A 25,516-nucleotide genomic window follows, 5' to 3' on the forward strand; every position below is an offset into this window, starting at 1 on the left:
TATTTTGGTTTAACCAATAAGAATACAATTTGGTCGGCTAAATCCCAAATTGCCAGCCCATCCTCGTCCGTTCAGTATCCAAGTAGATACCCAACAGGGTGCACCACGAGAAGGTGAGGATTGGATATTAGGTCAGAAGCCCTGGTCGGTTCTCCGCATTCCTTTAAAGGCTATGTGGAGGTCTCCTCTCAGTTATACAGCTTTGACCCTTAAGCACCATGTTGGAACATGGTGTTAGTAATAACCAGTCCATGTCCTGAGCAGAAATCCAACAGATATTTGTCATTATTATTAGCTTTGCTCTTTTCTCCAAATTTTCCCAAAATATTTTTGTATGTCTCACAATCATTTCCTACTCTGCTATTTAGATCCCCAACAAGGACCAACTTTGCCTTTTTCATTGTGTCAGTTGCTTTTTCTAAAGCCTCAAAAAATTCCTCCACTTCTACCTTAGTAGAACCTTCTGTGGGACCATAGGCACAAATAAGTCTCATTGTCCAGTTCCCCATTCTCATATTTGCCCACATTACTCTACTTGAGACGGACTGCCATTCAAGAAGATTAGCCTCGTATTTTGTGTTGAATACTATGGCTACTCCTTTTCCTTGATTGTCATTGCCTGAATATAACATTTTGTATTTATTGCTCAGAAAGATCTCACCAGTTTTGGTCTTTTTTGTTTCAGTCACCCGTATTATGTCGATCTGGTACTTATCTAATTCCTCAGCTAGCTCTATTTCTTTGCCATTGAGGCTTCTTACGTGGATAGTACCGATCTTTAACTCTGGTGATGTTGAGTTGGGATTTTTGTTTTCACTTTTGTTCCAGTAGCTGGCTTTTCGCTGTTCGCCCTGGTTCCCTGGCAAAAACAACGGGGGCCTTGTTTAACCGGGCGACGCCCCAGCCGGCATGAAATTTTGTCATGTTGTACCATCATTTTTTATTTTGGTTTAACCAATAAGAATACAATTTGGTCGGCTAAATCCCAAATTGCCAGACCATCCTCGTTCGTTCAGTATCCAAGTAGATACCCAACAGGGTGCACCACGAAAAGGTGAGGATTGGACATTAGGTCAGAAGCCCTGGTCGGTTCTCCGCAGTCCTTTAAAGGCTATGTGGAGGTCTCCTCTCAGTTATACAGCTTTGACCCTTAAGCACACCCATTTGTATTTTTATAAGTTTATATTATGTATTTTGTTTCATAGTTTATATGTTTTCTTAACTTACATGAATTACCTGAATTAAATAAAAATATTTTTTGTTGGATATGTCATCGTTGTTTATATAATTAAAAAAACAATTTCGGAACATAACTACTTTTTCTATGTGATCTGAGTCTCAACGCGATTTATATAATGCGGGATTTCTGTGGAACCTAACATCCACGTTATACGAATGTTACCTGTAAATAAAGGAGCAGAATCCAGGAGAAAAGGACTAGTGATGTGGTGCAAGGCTCTGCATTTGGAACGTTACTATCTATTTACACAAATGATATAGAAAAGAATTTGAAAAGAAAAATCACTGATAATGCAAAGAGTTGCAGGATGATTTAAATGGGCTGACATAATGGACAAAAGATAATGGATGTTAGTGTAATGTGGAAAAGTTTATAGTTATACATTTTGGAATAAAAAGATTACAAGCTGTATACCACACTGATGTAAATGTACTCGATGAAACTGATGACGCTAGAGATTTGGGAGTGTTAGCAGACATTTGAAGTTTAGAGGGCATATTACTAAGGTTGCCAAGGTAAGTCATAAGATTATTTGGTTATTGAAGAACACATTAGACATCTAGAGGCAAGTGAACAAGATAATGAGTGGCCTTATGACAGATCTGGAGGGTTATGAGGTTGCAAAAGTTGATTGACAGGCAGAAAAGAGGGAATATGATAGAAACTTTTACTAAATGGTTTTATAGGATCGATGCAGAGGAAATATTTCAACACTTGGCTAGAGAGAGTAGGGAATAAGTGGAATGGGTTGCCAGTACCTCTCCTCAAAATTATGTCAGTAATTTTGAGGAGAGGTGCGACAGGTATTGTGTTGATAGTTTGGGTTTCCTGCAACGAGCTTTCAGACTCCATGGAGATGCCTGTATAATAATAAAAAACATCAAGATGAACTAAAAGACGGAGACTACCAAAACTTATGCATAGTTTGAAAGGGACATGTAGATCATATTTATGTAGTAATTTTGGCTACATTCATACTTTTTGATACCGCTGACATATGCAATACTTTGGCTACTTTTCATATCTCTGACATTTGGGAGGAGAATGCATTTACATGAGCCCTAAGGTAGTGGGAGAGGGAGGGGGAGAAAGGAAGTGTGAATAATATTAGTTGGTGACTTACAGCCAAGGCTATTCCAACATACTAATGTAAGGTTCAATTTTGCATGATATTTGAAAACACTAAATCCTGTGCCACCTGCAAGTGTTGCAATAATATTACCTGCCATCCCTATTTCATTGTGTATCCCATCGGATACACAATGAAATACAAACTTTTTTTAATGACCTCACCAATGAAAGGTTGAAAACATACAGTATATTTAATATCATAAGAAGATAAGGATTAGATAATCCAGGAACCCATTCTAGAGGCTAAATGTAGTAATTTTTCAAGCCACTTCAAATTGTCTGACACCTGTTGGGAAAAATCACATACTCTAAATCAGAACACTGATCATTGCATGCGAGTGCTTCTTTAACTTGAAGGACAGTCATAATCAGAAGGTTCCCTAGTGAGTACTAGGTTAGATATATTTCTTTCTCATGTAACATGTGTGTTTCACATGTTGGAACAAGAAATAGTCATTTAAACAAATCAAGAAAAAGTTTACTTGAGTTAAACATCCATCCCACAATATGCAATAAATATCAGGAAAAAAGTCACTGATTACTAACATTTATTTTTGTGGTCCATTTGACATATTTGAAAAAGCCATCAAAATCAGAATTTTCCCCTGTTGTTGTTGTTGTTGTAACAAACCACCACCCTTAAAGCTGAATTGTTACTCCAAACAGATTCAATAATGGGATCCAAATATACATAGAATCTAATGTTTTACTAATCATTAACATAATCTCATGTCCTTACCCTTGCTCTCTATCCTGCCTAAAAGGATGACACCACATCTCTATTACACCTTTCATATTGGATTCACGCTATTGATCATTAGCTCAAATTAACAAATTTCTAGCATTCATAGAGTTAAATAAGAAATTCCTATTTTCATATTTCCTGTAAACATCTTACGTATTGTCCAATCTAAAACTGAAGCTCCCATTCTGGTTACTAAATAGACCAGCATAACTAAATATTGAATTACTAAAGTAGTATTCCTTTGCAAGTACGGTGTCCCCTAACATGAGAACATTTATTACAGTGGCATCTCTATTATCTCTCTCAATCATCCTCAATTGAGGATGATTGAGAGAGATATTTCCTTCTTAATAACATTATTATAATTATCCATTTTGATGATTAAATTATGGTTTATCCATATGTATTCCAAAAGTATTTATCCCCCCCCCCCCATTATCTTGTCCTGTTATTTTCATTTTCCTTTCATTATATGCCTATTCTAAAGTAGATAGTCATGTAAATAACTAAAAAACAACCTTCCAATTTATAATAGTTTGTTTGATATAGCCGAGTTTAAATTGCCAGGATGTATTTAACCTGTTTAATGTAAATACAATTTCAAATTGCAGTTCAAACTGATCCTGGTTCTGTATTACCGAAACTAATTTTTAATGTACAGTTATAAAAAACAATTATTTAAATAATAGTATTTTATATATAAAATCTTATTCTACTCCATGGGTTGTTAATTTATGTTTTTGTGAGAACTGTCAGGATATCAGCAACAAAAGTTACTTTATTCAAAGAACTATTAAGCAGTGGAGTTTCAGTAAAAATCTGATGAGTATGTTAAAAGTTATAACACATTGTTTTAAAACAGGATAACACAGGGTCTGCTTGTGTGCACTGCTTCCCCCATCTTGAATGATCTTGGGCAATTGCTGTGCACATGTTTAGGCAATCAAGCCAATGTGTCTTTGGCCGTCAACATTAAGTCTCATGGCTGATTTTGCCACAGTCTTCATTGCTAGAAGTTTATTTTCCACTTGGTTAGACTATAATAAATTTAGTTTAATCCTTTACCTAAGTGTAAGCAAACAAAGTTTGCACCTGAAATATCTTCAGGGCCGAGGCAACTAGTAATAAAGGTAGTCTGCAAAGAGACGTGCTTTGCATTATGGGAGATACTGAGACAAGGAGTGATGAGAGCTTGGTCCACCTTTACTACGAGTTGCCTCAGTCTTGAAAATACTTTAGGGGCAAACTTTGTTTGCTTACACTTGGGTACAGGATTAAACTAAATTTATTATAGTCTAACCAAGTGGAAAATAAACTTCCAACATCTTTCTCTAAATCCAGAGTAAATTAATAATAAGGTGGTACACCTTCTGGCAACTCTTGTAAGTAAACATGACCTCTCCATTGCTTCTGCCTTAGTATCACCCTTCTGGGTCTGGCTCCCACTGACAAGACCGCAAAGGTCGAAACCGGTCTGGGTAGTGGCCATTCCCTTAATGCATAGCATTATACATGTCTGCAAGGAGATGTGCTTTGCATTATGGGAGATATTGAGACAAGGAGTGATGAGAGCTTGGTCCAACTTTACTATGAGTTGCCTCAATCCTGAAGATACTTCAGGTGCAAACTTTGTGTGCTTACACTTGGGTAAAGGATAAAACCAAATTTATTATAGTCCTCATTGCTGTACCATCTGAGGAGTGCCCATAGCATCTTCTTTGTTATCGGCGCAATGCCAAGGATCTCACATATTGGTGTTTGGCCAAAACTGGTGACACCAAGTGTACATCCCAGCATCCTCATTTCCATGGTATGGAGGATTTGCTCGTGTTTCTTTGCTGTTGGCCAGCATTCTGCTCCATACACAGCTACTAATCTACTGATGACTGTTCTACAGATCTTTGATTTTAGGTATAGTGGGATCTTATCATGAAGAATCTCCAGTGACGTCGTCACTTCATCCAGACAGCATTGGCTCGGGCTTCAGCATCTGTTGCTGTATTGCCATCAGAGCTAATGCTGGACCCTAGGTATTTGAACTCCTATGTACAACCATAGGTATAATTTGTTATGATTGTATTTTCCTGAAATCCCAAATTCTAATCTGTCTAAAGTGAAGTTATTGCAATAATTAATTTGACAGATTTTATCTCTTTGTACTCTTGCAGATGGTCTGACTGAAATAAAAATTGGAATGGTTTTTCTTATTATTCTCAGGTAAATGCAATATTGTTAATGCATCTTGTTTCCAACAAGAATAAAAATACACAAGTCACATAAGTAGAAATTACAATACTACTACTACAGAAATCTAATGGTAGAAGTATAGTAAGTAAATAATATACCTTGACTGCATATCCTGAAGCATCCAAAGCCTCATCTCCAATATAAAAATCTAGATCATCAATTCCACGAGCTAGACGCCTAGTGGCTTGATCTCCAATTTTTGCTGTTTCCTTTATGGCTATCGCTAAATGATATGATGCAGATAAACTTTAAATCACTAGAGGTCACTGGAGCATCATAATAATCTATAATCTTAATTATCACAGATTAATCTTCAAACAAGAATATAATATTTCCAATACCTATGGAAAGCTATGATCAGTTTAAGTACATCAGCAGTTTCTGATAAAAGGAATGGGAAAATGAATCTTGCATCATAAGCAGGGCTCAACAAATTAAAGAAGCCTGCTCATTCATGATCCCATTTTTTAAAATCATATGCCAATAAGTCAACAGGAGAGTGATTATTGTTGCAGCATTTGTGTTTTTCTAAAGTAAAAATGATTTTGTTTTGAGTGTTGTTTTTTTAATTAAATAATCTATTCTGCAGCTAGTTGCCAGCTGACAATACTCACCACGTGCAAGCACATTTTTTGAGCCTCGATTATAAGTATGTTCCATATTTTTATATATACCACTTGGCCAGCTAGGCAATGGCCAGGTTGGCCAAGTGGTTAGTATACTCACTCTATAACCAATAGGTTGCAGTTTTGAATCTCTCCATGGGCATGGATATTTATGAATGCCATTAGGATAAATGAATTTCAATGCCCCTTGGTTAATAGAGGCCTGGAGTGGATTGAAAAAGTTCACATTTGGTCACGAGAGTAGGATTTCTGGGTTATATAAAAAAATAAATAAAACTGCAGAAAATCTCTTAGCCTACCCATGGTATTATTGTATTTATAGACCTAACTGCAGCATATTGTTAAGTTCTGAATGAAACTAAAATTGGATTAATTTACATTTCCTTCAGACTTAACATGGGATTACATTTTGAATCAATTATTGATATATCAGAATATACTAAACTCTTGTAAATTACTAAAATATTACTAAACTGAGAATCTTTCATTTATTTTTGTTATAATGTAAAGTATTATGAATTGATAAATTGCTTAAATCTTACTGCACAAGTGTAAGTACTTATAAATTGCTGGGAGAAAGAGATAACCCGATTAAATAAAAGGTGGCCGGAATTGAAAACTCGCGCAACAAAGAGTACAAGTGCACCCTTTTCGTAAGCAAATAGTCACCCCCCCCGCTCATGCATTCTGAGAATCACGCTAAGGATTCTGTGTGTAGTGCTCAGTACTGGGTGATGTGAAGTGACACTGAAAAATGGGAGGAGAAATCGATGATGTAGTGTTAACATGTGGCGTGCAATTTAAAAAGTCGTGCAGCACCAGAAAATTCTTCTTACTTTTAGGCTTGTGCGGTCTTGCTGTGGTGTGTGGAGCCTCCTCGTGGCATTCCCTTGTTCCCCGCAGATTCGAGATAATAACTGAGGAACTTTGCTGTGGATTTCCCAAAAATTTACCAATCAGTGACCAGCTCAGCAGAAGATATTCACCGATGCTTACGGAGATTTTGTTATGATGTTGAGCCAGTTCACCAAAGAATAACATCTACTTATTTTCGGAGCCAGAAGTATGTGCAGGTCGAACCCTTGAAGAATGCCTCAGAAAAAAGCAGAAGGAACGTGGAGTCGAAAGTATTTGTCCTGACGAGATATGTGAGGTGGCCAAATAGCTTCCCCGGCAATTGGTAACGTACAGTATTTTTTTTTTTTTTTTTTTTTTGTAAATGTGTACTAAAAGGATATCTGTAAATTTTAGGAAGAACTCAAGAGATTGTTTCTTTTAATGATAGAGTATATTATGAGTATTTTGTGAAAGAAATTGTACAAGAGCACGTGGAGCCTAGGAATTGTGTCTTTTAATGATTGAATAAGTTATGAGAATTTTGTGAGAGAAATTGTATGAGAGCACATGGAGCTACATTAGTAATTCAGTTAACAAATGTCTTTAATATTGATGAATAAGTGTGATCTTTCAAATATAAGTCGTAAATCATAAATGAAGTTCTTTGTCATACATGCTAAGATAGATATAGAGAATCTGTGAAATTAGTGCTCATTCATTAGCAATTGCAGATTACTTAATCAGAGTGTATTCATAATGTGTAATATGTATCAATTGAATTAAATGTTTTGTGTTTTTTGTTTAACTGATGACTTGCCTGATTTTCTTCTCTGTTGCACTTGCTCATAAAATACGGACCACAGCGGGAGATTAATTTATGGTGAGGCTACGACTGCAAACGTAACCTATAGTAATATAAGATTGTAAGCTAAACTCTTTCTGGTTCACTGATTCTACATTCTTTGTTAATCTAGGATTCGGGGTGGCGCAGTGAAAAATAAATTTTCCCTGAATCCGAAAAAGGAATTAGAACCAGTGTAGAGACAAGGGAGTTGGCACTGACCATTAATATTCCCTTTGTCCCCTAAACCACTAGCATCATTCATATATGTAAAGATTGGCCAAGAGAAATATAGAAGTTAAGAGAATAAAGTCTTACTAGAGAAGGATTTTACTAAGGGCACAGATACAAGTGCAATATAAGTGTAATTAAGATTTAAAGAGAACAATACATAAGATAAATAAAGGAGAAATTAACTTTTACAATGGCAACATAGAAAAAGGCCAAGACAATAGAATTAAACACAAAAGGATAATAAAATTTTACAATATGATACCATAAACCATCTCACACTCAGAAATAAAATATACAGAATAACTAGAGACTATCGCCTTGTCTTCCTGATCCAATCACTCTTGGAAAACAGATGCTTTTACGTGGACCTTGGGGGTAGGAAGAGCCACTGGCACCACCAAAAAAATGGCCTCCCCCAGGGGTAGTGTGTTATCACCATTACTTTTCAACATCTACGTCAATGATCTACCCATCTTTATAGGAACTAGAAATTTTATCTATGCTGATGACCTTGCCATAGCTACTCAGTCAGAAAATTTCAAGTCCATTGAAACTACTCTATCACTTGCCTTAAATAATCTAACCACATACTATACCAGTAATCAACTAAAACCAAAAACCCAGACTGGCCTTTTCCACCTTAACAATAAGGAAGCCAACAGGAAGCTACAGATTTCTTGGGAAGGCTCTAACATAGAACATTCCTGGAAACCAATCTACCTCGGTGTGACTCTCGATCACACCTTCTCATATAAAACCCACATAAAAAAAACAAAGCCAAAAGTGAATGCAAGAAACAACATACTAAGAAAGCTTACCTCCTCCAAATGGGGTGCAGACCCTAGCACCCTGAGATCTTCTGCCTTGGCCCTTTGCTATTCTTCTGCTGAATATGCCTACCCAGTATGGTCCAGATCCTGCCATGCTGAAAAATTTGATCCAGCATTGAATGAAAGTTGCCGCTTAATTACAGGATGTCTGAAACCAACACCACTAAAAGACCTGTATACTTTTTCTGGTATTGCACCCACTTCAATTTGAAGATCTGCATTCTCAGCTAATGAAAGAAGCAGACAAATGAATGATGAATGCCACCCACTGTTTGGCCAGACTGCAGTGCCCAAGACTAAGATCCCGACATAGCTTCCTGACAACTGTTGAACCACCTAAAAACATCCCAGAGACAAGACTTCAGCAATGGTTTGCACTATATCCTGAAAATAATACTGGTATTCCAACAGACGAACATCTTCCACGTGGTGCCCACTTGGACTGGAATACTTGGAAAAGCCTAAACAGACTCCGGACGACAGGAAGCTGCAAACAAAATCTCATCAAATGGGGTTACCTCACTGGCCCAGACAATTGTGAGTGTGGGACAACCCAGTCCATGGAACACCTTCTTTCTTGTCCCCTTCTTCCATCGCCTTGTGCAAAAGAGGACTTTATATCCTGCACAGAAAGAGCAGTTGATTGTGCAAGATACTGGAGGAACATCTGACCATGTTTATTGTATATAAGTTATATATAGTTTCCTTTTTTCATATTTAATTATTATTCCCTGTATAATTCACCTACCAAATCTAAGCTGATCTCATTGTAATGTATCCTAATTTGTTGGTAAATCATGTTGTACCACTTACTTACTACTGTACTACTTGTGTTTGGATACGAAATAAATAAATTTATAGGTTTACACCCTTTCATGAATGGAGTCTGAAAAAAAAAAGTGAAAAGATAATACAGGATAACTGCTACTAATAATTGATGCAATATCAATACTGAAGATACATTTATATAAAAATTATCACTAACAGCAACCCAAACTATAAGATTTTTCTACAAAAGAATGTGGTATTATGTTAAACAGAAAAAAAAAAAAAAAAAACAGCAGTAACATTTTTTTTGAGATAAACAAATTCAATCCCAATTCCATGGGTAGTCTGGCACAGCTCCCCCAACTTAGCTCTAACAGACACCCTTCAACATTTTTGGAATAACTAGCTTCATCATATCTAATACTGTTTTAGGCTCTAGTGGTGAAGTCACTTTTGATGCATACACTTTATCATTCATTATAGTACTGGAGAGGAGAAGAAAATATTAAGGAGTGTAAAATCAGAACACCATGAGGTAATCAAGAAATTGGTCTTTTTTCTAGCTATCCATCTATTTAGGAAATGAACATCCAAAGTTTGTCACACAATGTTTTCAAAATGCAAAGATGCCTAGAACTGCCATTTATCTATAAAATGATAATCAGGACATCCCTCAAGCTATGGAAGAGCATAGTTGTTTTAACAGATTCATAAAAACAGTACCACTTATTGTTTTCTTTGCAAAGAAAAAATTGGTCTTTGGTGTTTGTAAGTGGACACCACAGGTATTCAAAGTGATTAAACTTGAATTGGAAATTTGACAGTCGTGTCAGTTTACATACTCTGAAATGCAAAATGAGTACATGGCCCAGTCAAGTTATATGCATCCAACATTTGGAGAAATATCTTTCTAGGTCTATATATTAAGTAGAATGTATGTACCAAACTTCAAATATGATAACCCAGCTGTGTTTACAATGCTAGAAATGTGGAATCTGCTTTCCCTTTTTCTATCTTTTCACATAATAAGAGCAAATAAAAGCAGGTTTTGTTTATTGGTTTTACTACTATGCTGAATGAAGTGCAACTGGAAGGTCTTATACTGTAATCTTTTTTTTATTTTATTTTATTTTTGGATGAAGGAATGTTCAACTCAAAACTGCACATGTAGTAATTGTTTTTGGGCATGAATGTGTTCAACTACTTCTTGTAAAGTTCTCAGATGTCTCATAGATTTGCTTCCACTAGTTGCTTTAAATTAGTTATACCACCACTTGATAAATTTGTCATCGGGGAGGATTAGCCTGATAGATTTGTCTAAATTATCTTTGCATACTGAAACAGAGATTCAAATTTAGTGTACCATAACACACACTGGATTTCTCTATTGACCTATTATTATTATCTTGACATTTAATGATTAGAATGGAATAAGTATGCATGCAAAAAACTGAGCAGGTGAGCAATTATCTTAGATGAATATCAACAACTTGGTTTGAAAAATATTTGCATTTGAAATATGACATTCTTTTCTGGAAACCTTATATAATGTCAGGAATGCGTAGATGTGCTTTCAAGCATAATAGATGTATACTTGAATAGTTCAGTAGGCCTCAATAAAGCTTTGAGTAGACTGAATTTGAACTGGTGTAAATAGACAGTTACAACCCTGCCCTCTCAAAGTACATTCTTGTAAGGTGCAGTAGATTATGGTAATTTTAGCCTGGAAGGCATGATACCAACTGTGTTAATGGTGCCATCTGTCATACATATTTGCAAACGAGAATTGAACTTCCAATTTTACAAAGAATAAAGTCAAAAGTCACACACGTGAGGTGCATGTGCGTGTAAAGACCTCACATAAGCCTAAGTGAGGTCTTTGGGTTAACATACTGTTTCAGTCAGCAATTTGGAAAGACTAATCACTGGTCAAGAATTAAAATCACCATTTACAATTCATGCTCAATTAAATATTTTAAAATTAAATACTTCTTCTTCTTATTGTGCTATCTTCTATCGAAGGTCAGCGACCATCTTGGCGAACAAACTGCGCTCTTGTGCTAATCTGAGCAGTTGTGCACTGCTCTTTCCTGTCCACGTCTTGATGTTGTCAAACCATGATATTCTTTTCCTTCCTCTAGTTCCTTTGCCATCAATTCCTCCTACCAAAATAGTTTGTAGAAGTTGGTATTTGCTGTTTCTCATGATGTGTCCAAGATATGATGTTTTTCGTTTCTTGATTATTTGTACAAGATGTTTAGCTTTGCCAATGGATTTTAAGACAACTTCATTGGTAATTTTTTCTGTCCATGATATCTTTAGCATTCTTCTGTATAGCCACATCTCAAAGGCTTCGATTTTCTTGATGGTTGTCGCCTTCAATGTCCATGTTTCAACTCCATAGAGCAGAATAGACCACACGTAACATTTCAGCATTCGGCATCTGATTTCCATGTTTAGGTCTTTATTGCAGAATAGTGTTCTCATTTTCATGAAGGACTGCCGTGCAACTTCAATCCTTGTCTTTATATCTATTTCTGGATCCCACCATTCATTAAGCCAGCAACCAAGATATTTATATCTTGACACTTGATCAATATTTTTCCCATTGAGTGTCAGTTTCATTGATGAGGCTGGATGTTTGCTGATGATCATGTATTTTGTCTTGTTGATGTTTATATTTATTTCCCATTCTTTGGCTTTCTATGTATACTCTGTCAACGAGTTTTTGGAGATCCATAATGTTATCTGCAATTAGCACGGTGTCATCTGCATATCGTAGGTTGTTAACAATCTTTCCATTTATTGTGATTCCCTCTGGACATTCTTCCAATGCTTTTTTAAAGATTACCTCTGCATATATGTTGAACAGGAGTGGTGAGAGCACACATCCTTGTCTCACTCCTCTTTTGATGTTAATATCACTGGTGGTAATGTTGTCTAATTGAACAGTAGCTGACTGATTCCAATACAGATTTGGTATTAGTCTTATGTCTTGTTCGTCTAGCCTTATTTGTTGAAAGATTTCTATTAAGTTGGTGTGTCTGACTTTGTCGAATGCTTTTTCAAAATCTATGAAACACATAAAGACAGATTTCTGTTTTTCTATGCATTTTTGTATCAATATTTGGGTACAGAAAAGGGCCTCTCTAATACCAAAACCATTCCGAAAGCCGAATTGTGTTTCACTTAGAGTTTCTTCACTTTTTCTATAAATGCGATTCTGAATTACTTTCAAAAATATTTTTAATGTTTGGCTCATTAGACTAATAAGTCTGAAGTCACCACAGGAATTCGCTTTGGGTTTCTTTGGGATAGTGATAAATGTAGATTTGAGCCAATCTGATGGAAATTCATCACTTTCATATATTTTATTAAATAGTTTTTCAAGAAGTTTGATGTTATCTGGTTCGATTAATTTTAAAAATTCTGTTTGCACACCATCTGGTCCACTGGCTTTTCCTGTTTTACTTGTTTGTATAGCATTCTCTATTTCGCATTTCATGATTGCTAGTCCTTGAATGTTATCTTTTATATTTATAGGCTTCTGTCTAGTATCATTGAAAAGTTCTGTTACATATTTTATCCAAATCTGTGCTTTATTCTCTTCTTCTAGAACTATTTTTCCATTTTCGTCTCTTAGAGACACTATTTGCTTTTTCCTCAGTTTTCCGGAAATTTAGTTGATTTTCTTATACAGATTGAAATTATCATGTTGTTTCTGAAGCAGTTCAATTTCAGTACATAAATTTTTCATCCAATTTTCCTTGGCTTCTTTTATTTTTTTCTTGCTGATGTTATGTGTTTCTGTATACCTGGCTAGGTCTTTGTTTTTATACATTCTTCTTGTATCAATAAGAGAAAGAATCTCATCTGTCATCCATTCCTGTTGTTTTATATTATTCACATAACCTACTTCTTCAATACTTGTAGTTACGATGGCATTCTTTAAGCTATTCCAAAGAGATTCCACACTTTTATTTTCTTCTATGTTAATTTGTTGTAATCGCAGGTTAAGCTGTGTCTTGGCACTTTTATTTAAGTTCGGGTCTTTCAGTTTTTCTACATCAATTTTCTTTTTCTTCTTTTGTGATTTTTTAGCTGATTTTAATCTAAGACGTACTTCTGCAACTATGGGATTGTGGTCTGATGAGATATCTGCTCCAGGATAAGTCTTTGCACTCTTTATACTACTGTGGAATCTTTTATTTATCAGTATATAATCAATTTGATTTCTGATAATATTATGTTGGTTATCTTGAGGCGATTTCCAAGTGTACAGTCTTCTTGGTGGAAGTTTAAACCAGGTATTTGCTATTGTTAGATCTTCTTCCTGACAGAATTGGACTAGGCGATCTCCTCTGTCATTTCTGGTGCCTAAGCCATGTTCGCCAACAATTTCTCCATCACCCCCTCTTCCCACTTTTGCATTGAGGTCACCCATCACTATGTTTATATCATGTTTCTTTGTTAGGTTTTTAATCTCTTTTAGGTGTTCATAACTCTTCAACAATTAAATACTGAAATGTTAAATATTGCTTTAGCAAAATTTCTAACTTACCAGATGGAATGATAAACTGAGGTTCTCTATTACCAGCAAATCCTAACTTTGTGTACCTATTATGAGCACAAAAAATTTAATTAGAACAATTGAACAGAAAAAAATTAATTCATATTAAATTTTTTTTTTTTCCAATATCAAGAACATGTTTAAAATTGAACACCCATCATCAAATTCCTGACATGGAATGTCAGGAATTTGATGATGTTTAAAATTAAGATTTTTTTTTTTTTTTCACATTCCAAATGCACAACTGAATTTAATGCAGTAAATAGTTGTTACCTGTCTTTTGAAATATTTAGAGAAATATTTAGAATAAGCCGTCATCTCAAAAGGTTGTGGTTTGGTTTCTTGGAATTTTGAGGTTTTCCAATCAAACTCTGAAATAGCCAGGTATATGTAGAAGAAATTAGCAAACAATCCCATTATAATTAATATACAAATTGAACAATGATCCTAAAACCGATCTTCGGCACACCACTAGCGACCTTCCTCTTTTGGGATACTACACTCCCACGCTCAACTTTCTGATACCTACCTGACAGTCAGTCATCAATTCAACTCACTAGTCTGTTAGCCAATCCCATTAGTTTCAATTTATTTAAACAGCTTGTCGTCTGGCTATCTATCAAAAGCTTTTGCAAAATCTAAGTATATCACTGTATATGCATCTCCCTTATCCAAGACATTTGTCACCTTGCTATAGTACATAAGTAAAACATGATCTCTCTTTAACAAACCTATGTTGACAACCACAGAGGATACTGCTCTTATCAACCCATTTCTGTATCCTACTCCTTGCCAATCTTTCTAGTACCTTCACAACAAACTACAGATTATTATCTAAGACCTCCAGGGAGTCAAGGACTCATCGAGGGAGGCTGTAAATTACCCAACCCAGCTATCATACCTACCCTTGAATTCATTCACATTAGATGCACTCACTACCCCTAAGGACAAATTATTCCACTCACTCACTGCTCTCTGAGAGAAAAACCTCGCACTTACCCTTTCTTGACTGCAAATAAATTTAACTTCCATGGATGTCCCTGTGTTCTCTCCCCACCTTCTATATAATGAAAAATTTCATCAGTTGAAATGCTATAACACCCATTCAAAACTTTATAGACCTTTATCATATCACACCTCTTTCTCCTGTTAACCAGTCTGTAATCCATATACTCGCAATCTGTCCTCATAATCTAAATCCCATAATCCGGACATAATCTTTGTAAAACTCTTCTTTGCACCCTTTCCACAGCTTCTTTATTCCCTTGGAACCCGGGAGACCAAATATGCGCACAGTAATCCACGTGTGGTCTTATCATAGCCTTATAAAGAGGCAAAATTACTCCATTATCCTTACATGTCAAGGTTCGCTTCAACATAGCAATTATCCTCTGAGTTGCATTTGCAACTTTTGCTATGTGACCTTTGAACTCTTTTTTTTATTTTTCTTTTGTAGTATAACCCCACTAATACAATATGCCACTGGAACTCTAATCACGGCAAAGTACATAACTTTACACTTACTAACATTAAACTGACAGCCATTTTTGTTTGCCCAGATTTCCAGTCTATTCAAATCATTATGTAATTGCTGAATATCAGTAGCATCCCTGATTGCCCTGCCTATCTTCGCATCATCAGTAAACAATTGCAAATCTGATGATAGAGCCTGCTTGATGTCATTAATGTATAGATTGAACAATAATGGCTCAAGGACTGAACCCTGAGGTACACCACTGGTCACCTTAAATCTGGCAGATTCACACTCACTGTATAGCACTTTTTGATATCTGTCTGTCAACCATCCCCTGATCCAAGTCAATAGATTATGTTCCAATTCCATATTCTCCAGTTTACACAACAGCCTATCATGTGGTATCCTATCAAATGCCTTAGAAAAATCCAACATTATCATAGTGTATCCATTCCCTTTATCTAACTCAGCCATAACATTGTTATAAAATATGAGCAAACTGATAAAAGATGACCTTCCTTTAGTAAACCCATGCTGTTCCCTGCAGAGTATAGAATGCTTGTCTACCCATTTCTGTATAGAAGTTCTTATCAACTTCTCTAAAATCTTCACTACCAACACCAGAGATACTAACAGGTCGGTAGTTAGACACATCAGTTTTTGCACCACTCTTATGCAATGGAACTATTATACATTCCTTCCATTCCTGAGCTGAGACTCAAGTTATACACATGTGTGAAAGGCCTAGCCAATTCAGCTGAACATTCCTTTAACAAACGGGCAGATATTCCATCTGTCCCTGACAAATTCTTATCCAAGTTATGCAAGAGCTCTTCAACCTCATTTTCATGAACCTCTAACTCTTCATCCAATCGCTTGCAACATAACAATAAAATTCTTTTGGATTGCCTTTAACTTGCATGGCCAATTTCTTTTCATACTCCGTTTTAGCCTTTCTCACAATATTCGTTACTTTTCTAGGCCTGAGTTTTATATATTTCATAACTCCTCTCACTCTTATTCTCAAGATATTCTTTTCACATCATCTTCTTCTTCTGGATCTCTAGCTTAATAAGGCTATACATCCATTTCACTCCCAACCTATTTATTCTTCGAACACTAGGGATACATTCAGATACTGCCTCATTCAAGCACGTTTTCAAAGATTCCCATGCATTGCTGACATTTTTTCCATTCAGTAACTGATACCATGGGACCAAAGATAGTATTCTTCTAAATTGATCATAATTTCCAGCTTTGTAATTCAGCATGTAGCCTGATTTAATCGGAGCTTCAATACAAGTAGATACCTCCCAAGAAAGAACAGCATGATCACTGTCACCAATTGGTGGTAAAATAGCCATATTCTTGACAGGGATCCCTTCTGATGCTATGAGCAAATCCAACACTCTTTGACCTAGAGTTTCTTCTTTCACATGCTGCTTGAAAAAGTTATCTCGCAACAATTCAATAAATTCCTGTTCTTTCTGATCATGAGATTTCTCTTCTACCCAATCAATGTTTGGAAAATTAAAGTCACCAATAATGATTATTCGCTTGGTACCCATAAGGCTAAATTGGCGATGCATATCTTCGTCCCCTACAACTGAGCTTCCAAGTCTGTAGCAACACTCCACCATATATTTCATTCCGTTAACCTCCACTTCACACCAAATAGACTCAAACTACATGGGACATTGTTACCATCATTGTTTTCTTGTATTTCTACCCTAACTGGACTTAAGTCATCTGATATCATTAGTAGCACCCCTCCTCCTCTCCTATCTTAAGATTATAATTATTATTATGAGCAAATCATAGAAATTATGATTGGCTCATAATTTCTAGCCTTATCATCACCTTTATTTGCATAAGTTTATACCATAACAAAACATACAAGTATACTGGAAGAATGGCATAAACTTATGCAAATCTAAAGTGACATGTCTTTATATTGTGTCTAAATAATGGTGCTATTCAGTGCCGCCTCATGCAGGCTGTGCCCTGCACAAAGGTGCCTGATCAGGAGGGGTGCTATTTCATTTAAAATTTCATTTTAATTTGCAAATTCTATTTTAAGGGGGCGCTTAAATATAACTTTGAACAAAGGCATCTTTTCCCCACGGGGCGACACTGGTGCTATTTAATACCGTGAACATAGGACATCCCAGACTTTTCAGAAGTCGGCTTATGGAAGAACTAAAACTTACCAAGCATTTATTGCTTCAGTTTATTTGTGTAGTTCTAAAGACAGGTCTGTAGATGCCTTAAGGACAGCACTGATGCCTTGTAGAGTAAGATAGCATAATAAGCTCGTATGTATGAACATTTCATTACTTGTCAGTCAGTAGTAGTGGCTTTCAAAGCTGACTTCTTTCCACTATGCTTTCTCTAGCACTCTCCTAATGCTACTTTCTAGTCTCCCCCCCCCTTTTTTTTTTTAGTTAGAGGGCTCTGCTATTGCTTACATCACAACTAAACTTAATACTGTAATTAAAATGAAAAGCCAAATGGCTAGTTTTCTGGCAACTTAATAGATATTAAAGGGATAAAAATCCTATGTTGTTATATAGCCAGTAAGTGAAACTCAAGATCGAGAACTACGATCTATGAGTTTCAATGCCGAAAAACTATCGGCGAAGGCAATTCGAAGTAAAGGTGGAGCAAGAATAGTGAGGGAGCTTGCTCCACCTTTACTTCAAATTGCCTTCGCTGATAGTTTTTCGGCATTGAAACTCATAGATCGTAGTTCTCGATCTTGAGTTTCACTTACTGGCTATATAACAACATAGGATTTTTATCCCTTTAATATCTATTAAGTTGCCAGAAAACTAGCCATTTGGCTTTTCATTTTAATTACAAAACATAAGCACACCTTTATGGCATTCGTATAGTAAAGGTATGTAAGTTCTTTTCACTAAGCTTTGATATCTTCCAGGTCTACCTACTCACTGATGAGGCCTCAAAAAAGGTTGAAACCGGTCTGGGTAGTGACCTCTCCTCATAATGTAATGACAGTATTACATCTCCTAGGAGCTGTGTTGTACATTATGAGAGAATATCAAGAATAGTGAGGGAGCTTGCTCCACCTTTACTTCGAATTGCCTTCGCTGATAGTTTTTCGGCATTGAAACTCATAGATCGTAGTTCTCGATCTTGAGTTTCACTTACTGGCTATATAACAACATAGGATTTTTATCCCTTTAATAAACTTAATACTGATAGAATCACACTCACATAGGTAATAGTTTTATTGGCTGGGTTCTAACAGTAGGCCTGAATTTTATTTTGGGCAGTCTTGGCACATCAGAGCATATATAAAGAATGAAAATTTAGTGGAATGGAGAATAAAGATTTTCATAGTATGAATCTGAAAAATATGGATTTTCATAATTATAGACTGCATCACTGAAACAATCCTGCAGACATTGTTTTTCAAGTAATCTGGGCAATATTTGGAGGATTGAATTGAAGGGGGGGGGGAGTTCAACTAAGCCAGTGGATCTTAACCTTTTTAGTGATCGGCATCCCCTTGAATCTAAAAATAAATTCTCGCACCCCCCTTGAAAAATGTGCTTTTATTTCTTTATTTAGGAAATTACATCTATTGCAAGATAATTTATTTATTGAAAAATAAACACATCCATTTACACATACATACAAAACAATATCTTGAGGCTTCTTTTTTGAAAGAGCCACGTGTAAGTCATCACTTGCATTTAAGTGATTTCTGGCTTTTGTTTTTATGTGCAGAAGTGATGAAAATCCCATTTCACACAGGTAGGTGGTGGCAAATGGTAAAAGTGTCTGCAATGCTGCTTTTGCCAGCTGTAGATAAGGTTCTAACTGTGTACACCAGAATTGTTCTAAGTCTAGTTTTTCAAATTCCATTTGAATACGTGCATTGGCTCGTATTTCAATAAGATTGTTTTTTTATTAAATAGCTGTCGTCCATCAAATCTGGGTCAAAATTTAGAAACTTCTCTCGCACCCTGAGGAGAAAATCAAGTTTCAAGCAGAAAAAAAAAAGTTTGCAGTGACCGGTGGTGTCTAGAGCAATATAACAAATGAATTTGTTGACCTCATGTAAAGAGTTTTTTTTTTTTCCCCAAAAAATGATCAAAATGAGATTTAGGTTAGGCATTGTTTGATATGGAATAACAGAACTAACCTATACTAAATGTCATTTCTGAAGACAAAAAAAAGAGTGATAAATTCTCTCCTCCCTCCCCAAGATAATGTTATTCACATGCCATTCTGCTCTCAGGCTACTATGGCAGTAGAATATGATTAAGTTTAGTTTACATTATTACTAATCTCCTATTACTAATTTTCTTCCAATTAGTCTATTACTTGTCAGCAGTCCAATATTGTTGCACCTACCATTTCGTTCTTCTAATGCACTCCTGACTGAATCGATCCACCTAGACCTTGGTCTTTCTCCTTCCCATCTTGACATCAAACACCAGTTTTGCTAACCTTTCTTCTCCCATTCTGTTTAATTGACCATATCACCTTAAATTAGTCCCACTCACACATTCCTGAATGCAAACAATATCAAGTTCCTAATGGCTTCTGTTTTAATATGAGTCTGCCATTGATGCCATTTATTTAGGCTTCTAATTTTTCTAAGAACTCTCATATCTGTGGTCCCTAATCTTTGTTAAAGCACTTCATTTTTAACCTGCCTCTCAGATCCATAACTAAAAATTGATTTGAACACTGTCTTGTATGATGTTGGTTTAGTGTTTTGGCTAATTTCTCTCTTATTCCATATAAATTTATTCAACTGGCACCTGACCATATCAGCTTTGCTCATTCAGTTGGCTATTTGCAAATTTAATTTGCCATTTTCACTAAAATCTGTGCCCAAATAGCTGAAATATTTTATTTGTTCTAGAGGTTATCTATTGAGAATGCAGCTGAAAATTTTCTATGTTCTTGCCTATTTTCATAGTTTTGGTCTTTTTATTGTTGATTTTCATGCCAAATTTGTTACAGCTACTATGCAATTTATTCAGAGAACTCTGGAGTCTTGCACTGGATGTGTTTAGGAGTACAACATCATCTGCATAAAGCAAAGAGCAAGTTTGATATCTTTAATTCTAATATCTGCTTTAATGCCACTTTCTTTCATAACGTGATCCTTGTCTTACACTTGATTTTACATCGAACCATCTTCTTGCATTTCCTTCAATTCTAACTGCTGACTTATAATTTAAATATAAACTATGTATCACTCTGTACAATGTTCCATTTACTCCATATAATTGTAGTGTTTTGAAAAGCTTTTCTCTGGACACCTTGTCGTATGCTTTTTCTATATCTATAAAGGTGAAGTACAGTCACATTCCCATGATTTCTCAACTATTTGTCATAAAGAAGTGAAAAATCTGATCCTGAAAAGCTCTATTTGGGCTGAACCCTGCTTCTTCTTCTCTAAGTTTAACCATCCACAATTTTTCTCAACTTCTTTTCAAGTATGCTTGAATAAATTTCACCTGTAGCACTTAGTACAGAAATTCCTATGTAATTCTCCCATTTAATTTTATTTTTTTATAGATGGGAACTATGAGAGCTCTGCTCCAATCATCTTGAATTCATCACTCTGAATTATGCAGTGCAGCCATTGCAAAACTGTTATACCTGCATGTTTAAGCATTTCTGGTCGAATATCATCTATTCTAGCAACCTTTCCACATTTCAAGTTTTTGATAGCTTTTTCTACCTCAAGTACTGATATGTACTCCTCTTTGCATTTCTCTGGAAAATTCTCTGCTATGGTTTGTCACTGCTTGTTTCCTTTAACAGTATTGCAAAGTAATGATTCCAAACATTTAGGATATCCTTATCTTCACTTTTCATGTCACTTTTATCATCTCTGATTCCTTTTAAGGTACTCTTTCCTCCATTCTAAATTTTTCAATAGCCTCTATAACATTTTGACACCTTCCTGATATTTATCTTATACATACTTAGCAAAGCCTTCCCATGACTTCTGTTTAGCTACTTTCACACACACACAGCTTAGCTCTCTTCCATTTTCCTCTATTTCTTTTAGGGCATCTGCTGACTTATTTGTTAGAAACTTTCAGTATGTGTTCTTCTTTTCCAGGACTACTTCTTTAACTTCTTGTGTCCACCATGGTATGCTTATTTTTTTATCCCTGCAGTCAAATTCACCAATGTCTCCAAAGTTGAAACAATCAATGTTTTTCTTCAGACTTTGTCACTGAGACCTCAAGGTTTGGTTCTGGTTTTCAAACTGTTTCATTTTTTTCTTCAGTAATGTTTGTATAGTTGTGCCTACACATTTTACCTTTAAAATGTTACTTAACTTTAATTCTGTACACTTCCTGTACACCCCTTGAGGGTACATGGCAGGAATTTGATGATGATGATGATGATAAACTTTAATTCTTTTAAAATCTTTTTTTTATTTATTATTTTTTCTTACACACTTTTTTTCAATGCAATATTCATTTTATCCTACTCAGAACTAAGTGGTGATCACTTCCAATTTCAAATTGTCTATACACTCTTGTATCCTGAACCAGCATAGAGATATCATTATCAACAATAATACAGTCAATGAGGCTTTTTTTTATTTCTTGTGTCTTCTCTCCACATGAGCTTGTATATATATCTTTATGTTGGAACTTTGTGTTAATAATGACTAGTCCATATCCTGAGCAGAAATCCAGCAAATACTTACCATTATTATTAGCCTTGCCCTTTTCTTCAAATTTACCCAAAACATTTCTATGTGCCTGGTGGGATTCACTTCCTAATCTGCTGTTTAGATCTCCAACAAGTGCCATTTTTTCATTTCTTTTATGTCAGCTGCCTCCTCTAATGACTTGAAAAATTCCTTCAATTCTTCCTTAGGAGAATCTTTTATGGGACAATAAGCACAAATAAGTAATGAATGAAATAATTATTCAATGAAATGATGAATGAAACATTCACAAGAATATAGAATAATAATTTTTATTATTGCAAATATTTTAGCCAGAAATTAACAGGCCATCACAGTGAATTAGCATAATGACAAAGTAAAGCTAGAACAAAAAAAAAAAAAAATCCTATTTACAGAGTTGAGCCACATGCCTGAATGCAAACATATGGGTGGTTTCAAAATAAAATGAGATTACAATTAAAGCTTGAAATATATTTCTATATAAATAAAATGATCAAATGATACAGCATTATATTAAAAAAAGAGAGCACACTATTGCTTACCATTGCAATTCGTGAGGATGAGACTCTCACAAACGTTGGCAATGGATAGGCAGTCATTCCAATTTAAGTTTGGCGAGTGTAGAAGTGATTCAGCACTTGCTTTAAATAACTGCTCAAATCTAAACTGGCACTGATGTAAAAGGTGAGTACTGGACCAGAGAATATTGTGATCAGTGTCCACTGCTGAGCAAGGCCAGCTTTTTCAGCTTTGTTGTTGTTGATATAAGATAGGTTCTCTTCTCTTGTAGTCATTTTTTGATTGAATATCCTGTTTGTCCAAAGTATGAGTGGGACCACTCATGCCGAACCTGGTATACATCAGAGACGGAAGAGCTGTTTATTTTTCATGAATGGGAACAGGAGAAGATTTTGTTCATTAGGGACTAAACTATCTTTTTCAGGATCTTTGCAATTGCCTCTGAGATGCATGGGGTAGAGACCATACAGGTTCAGGATTCTTGGGACATAAGTGTCCAGAATGCATTTAAACTTCCTTGAGGTAAAACCATTCTGTAGTATGATGCATAAGATGGTACTCAGTTCTTATTTGAGTGTTCAGGAAATGGAGCAGATAATATGAGTGCTACTAAGCAAAGAGTTGAAGATGTCTATTTTTTGAGATGGATGATGGGCTGAACCTTGCTATATGTAATGACCTGTAGAGGAAGGTTCACAGCGAACAGATGTATTTCAGATGGGGTATGGGAAAGGATGTCCAGCAGGGCTAATTTTCTGTCTTTTTCTTTCCACAATGAAGTTGATGCATGGGTGTAGACTGTTGTCATCCACATAGCATACACAAAAGGAAGGCTGAGTTTGTACTAAAGAGAACAGAGTCTTCAATATACTCTTAGTAGAAATTAGCATGTGCAGGTGACAAAGAACTTCCTATAGCAGTTCCTTTGATCTGTTTGTATTTATCAGATGAAAATGCTTGAATGCATGACAAAGTCAAACAGTTCAACTATGTCTGGGGTGGGGGGAACTCTTCTGATAATAGTTGGAGAGTCAGTCAGAGGTACAATGGAAAATAAGGACTGTATGTCAAAACTGACCATCATGTCTATAAGCTGAATGGTTAGGTTTTCTATTTTTGTCATAAATTCTGATGAATTTTTCATATAGGCTCATGTGTGGCTGTATGGGAGTTTAAAAGACATAATTGGAATATTGTTAGGTGATAGGCAGCATTCTGCCACATGGCTCAGTTTTGTGGGATTAATGGGATTAACATTTTTTGTTCTAACTTCACCTTATAATTATGCTGATGCACTAATGATGGCCCATTTATTTCTGGCTGAAATATTTGCAATAATAAAAATTCTTCTTCTTTATTCATGTGAATATGTGTCTAATAATCATTATAAGAGCAGAATTAAGCTGAACCTGTTGAAAGGGAGTATGACTGGCTGCTAGGATATACGTTCCACCATGAGCAAGACCATCTCCAGTTCGGTCGTTATGAACAACAGTGAAACTCCTTAAGGTGGAGTCCTATCTAGATTTTAAATATATTTCCTGCAGATAGAAACACAATGTCTTGTGTTTCTGCAGCAGAATTTTAATATAATGATATTTTGGTAGGTTCACTGTAAAAATTTTCCTGTTATATTATTATTATTTGTGAAACCTCCAAGGAGTCCGAAGACTCATCGTGGGAGGACACCCACAATACAACTGTCTCCACCACTACACTGAACAGCCACCAATAATCTCCACCAATGCCATCCACCGCCCACCACTACCACAACTAGTATTTTTTGTCTGTAAATTGCGTGTGTTCTGAAGGGCTGATTTTGTCTGTATGCGGGATGAAAAACCCGAGTTTCCGGGCTTTGTAGACTTATCCAATTTCTGTGAGTTCTTGAGTAGAGGCTTAAGTGCTGTGAGGACATTATGTTGGAGGTTTAATGGATTTTTTAAATTTAATACTTCCTATATTTCGTCCTAGTCATTAGGACATCTACGGGGATTACAAAAACAATTAATGTAACATGCACACAAAAACTTACAATACTAAGCCCAACCACGTGGGTGACACTAAAGTCCTATCTAGGTGGAGCGCCCTCTAAGGGCAGTAGTAGGTGGCCTGGAATGTAAGGTGGGACCTCTGGTGATGAGTGTTTCCCAAATCTTCGGAAGCTTAATGCAACCGTGTTTATTAAGATTTGGTTGGTTTCTGAGAGCTGCTGCTGCTTCTAAGAAAAGTCTCTCTTTCTTGAATTTGCTGTGGTGGAGCATGGTGGTTTTCTTCCATGATACTCTGTGGGTGGTGTCTAAAACATGGTCAGCCAAGCCTGAATGGCCATAGTTGTGTTTAACGATGTACAACTTGTGTTCCTCCAGGCGGATGGATGCTGATCTGCCTGTCTGTCCAAAGTACGCAAGCTTACAGGAACAGGTTACTTTGTAAACTCCAGGCAGAGAGAGAGGAGGGAGCTGATCTTTCGTAGACCGGATAAGGGTAGCAAGTTTGCGGTAGGGCTTATATGCTGTGTGTAGGTTATACTTTTTTAGTATCTTGGCTATTTTTTCCGAAGTGCCACGGATGTAGGGTATGGTGATGGCATTTTTAAAATCTTGTTGATGAGAGGGACGGGAAATGGGGGAGGAATTGATTATTTTTTTGATACTGTGTTCGCTGTAGCCATTGGAGAGGAAAGTTCTGTGTATGTGGTTAAGCTCAGTAGTGAGGGCGGATCCACTGGAACAAAGATTGTGGGCTCTCTTG

The 25,516-nt window shown here is 36.0% G+C and overlaps 1 protein-coding gene across 1 annotated transcript in view; it reads right to left on the reverse strand.

Annotated features, from left to right (window-relative positions):
* Window positions 1–25,516, reverse strand: part of Arp3 (Actin-related protein 3) — a 204,791-nt gene that overhangs the window by 145,545 nt on the left and 33,730 nt on the right. Inside the window, exons 2-3 of the mRNA XM_090408792.1 lie at window positions 14,061–14,116; window positions 5,462–5,586 (exon numbers count right to left, since the gene is read on the reverse strand). Coding sequence (XP_090264918.1) covers window positions 5,462–5,586; window positions 14,061–14,116 — 181 coding nt within the window. The remainder of the gene's footprint in view (window positions 1–5,461; window positions 5,587–14,060; window positions 14,117–25,516) is intronic.

Source organism: Typopeltis vanoorti, chromosome 2, assembly GCF_054136105.1.
Source record: "Typopeltis vanoorti isolate ZY-2024b chromosome 2, IOZ_Tvanoo_1.0, whole genome shotgun sequence".
Classification (NCBI taxonomy): domain Eukaryota; kingdom Metazoa; phylum Arthropoda; class Arachnida; order Uropygi; family Thelyphonidae; genus Typopeltis; species Typopeltis vanoorti.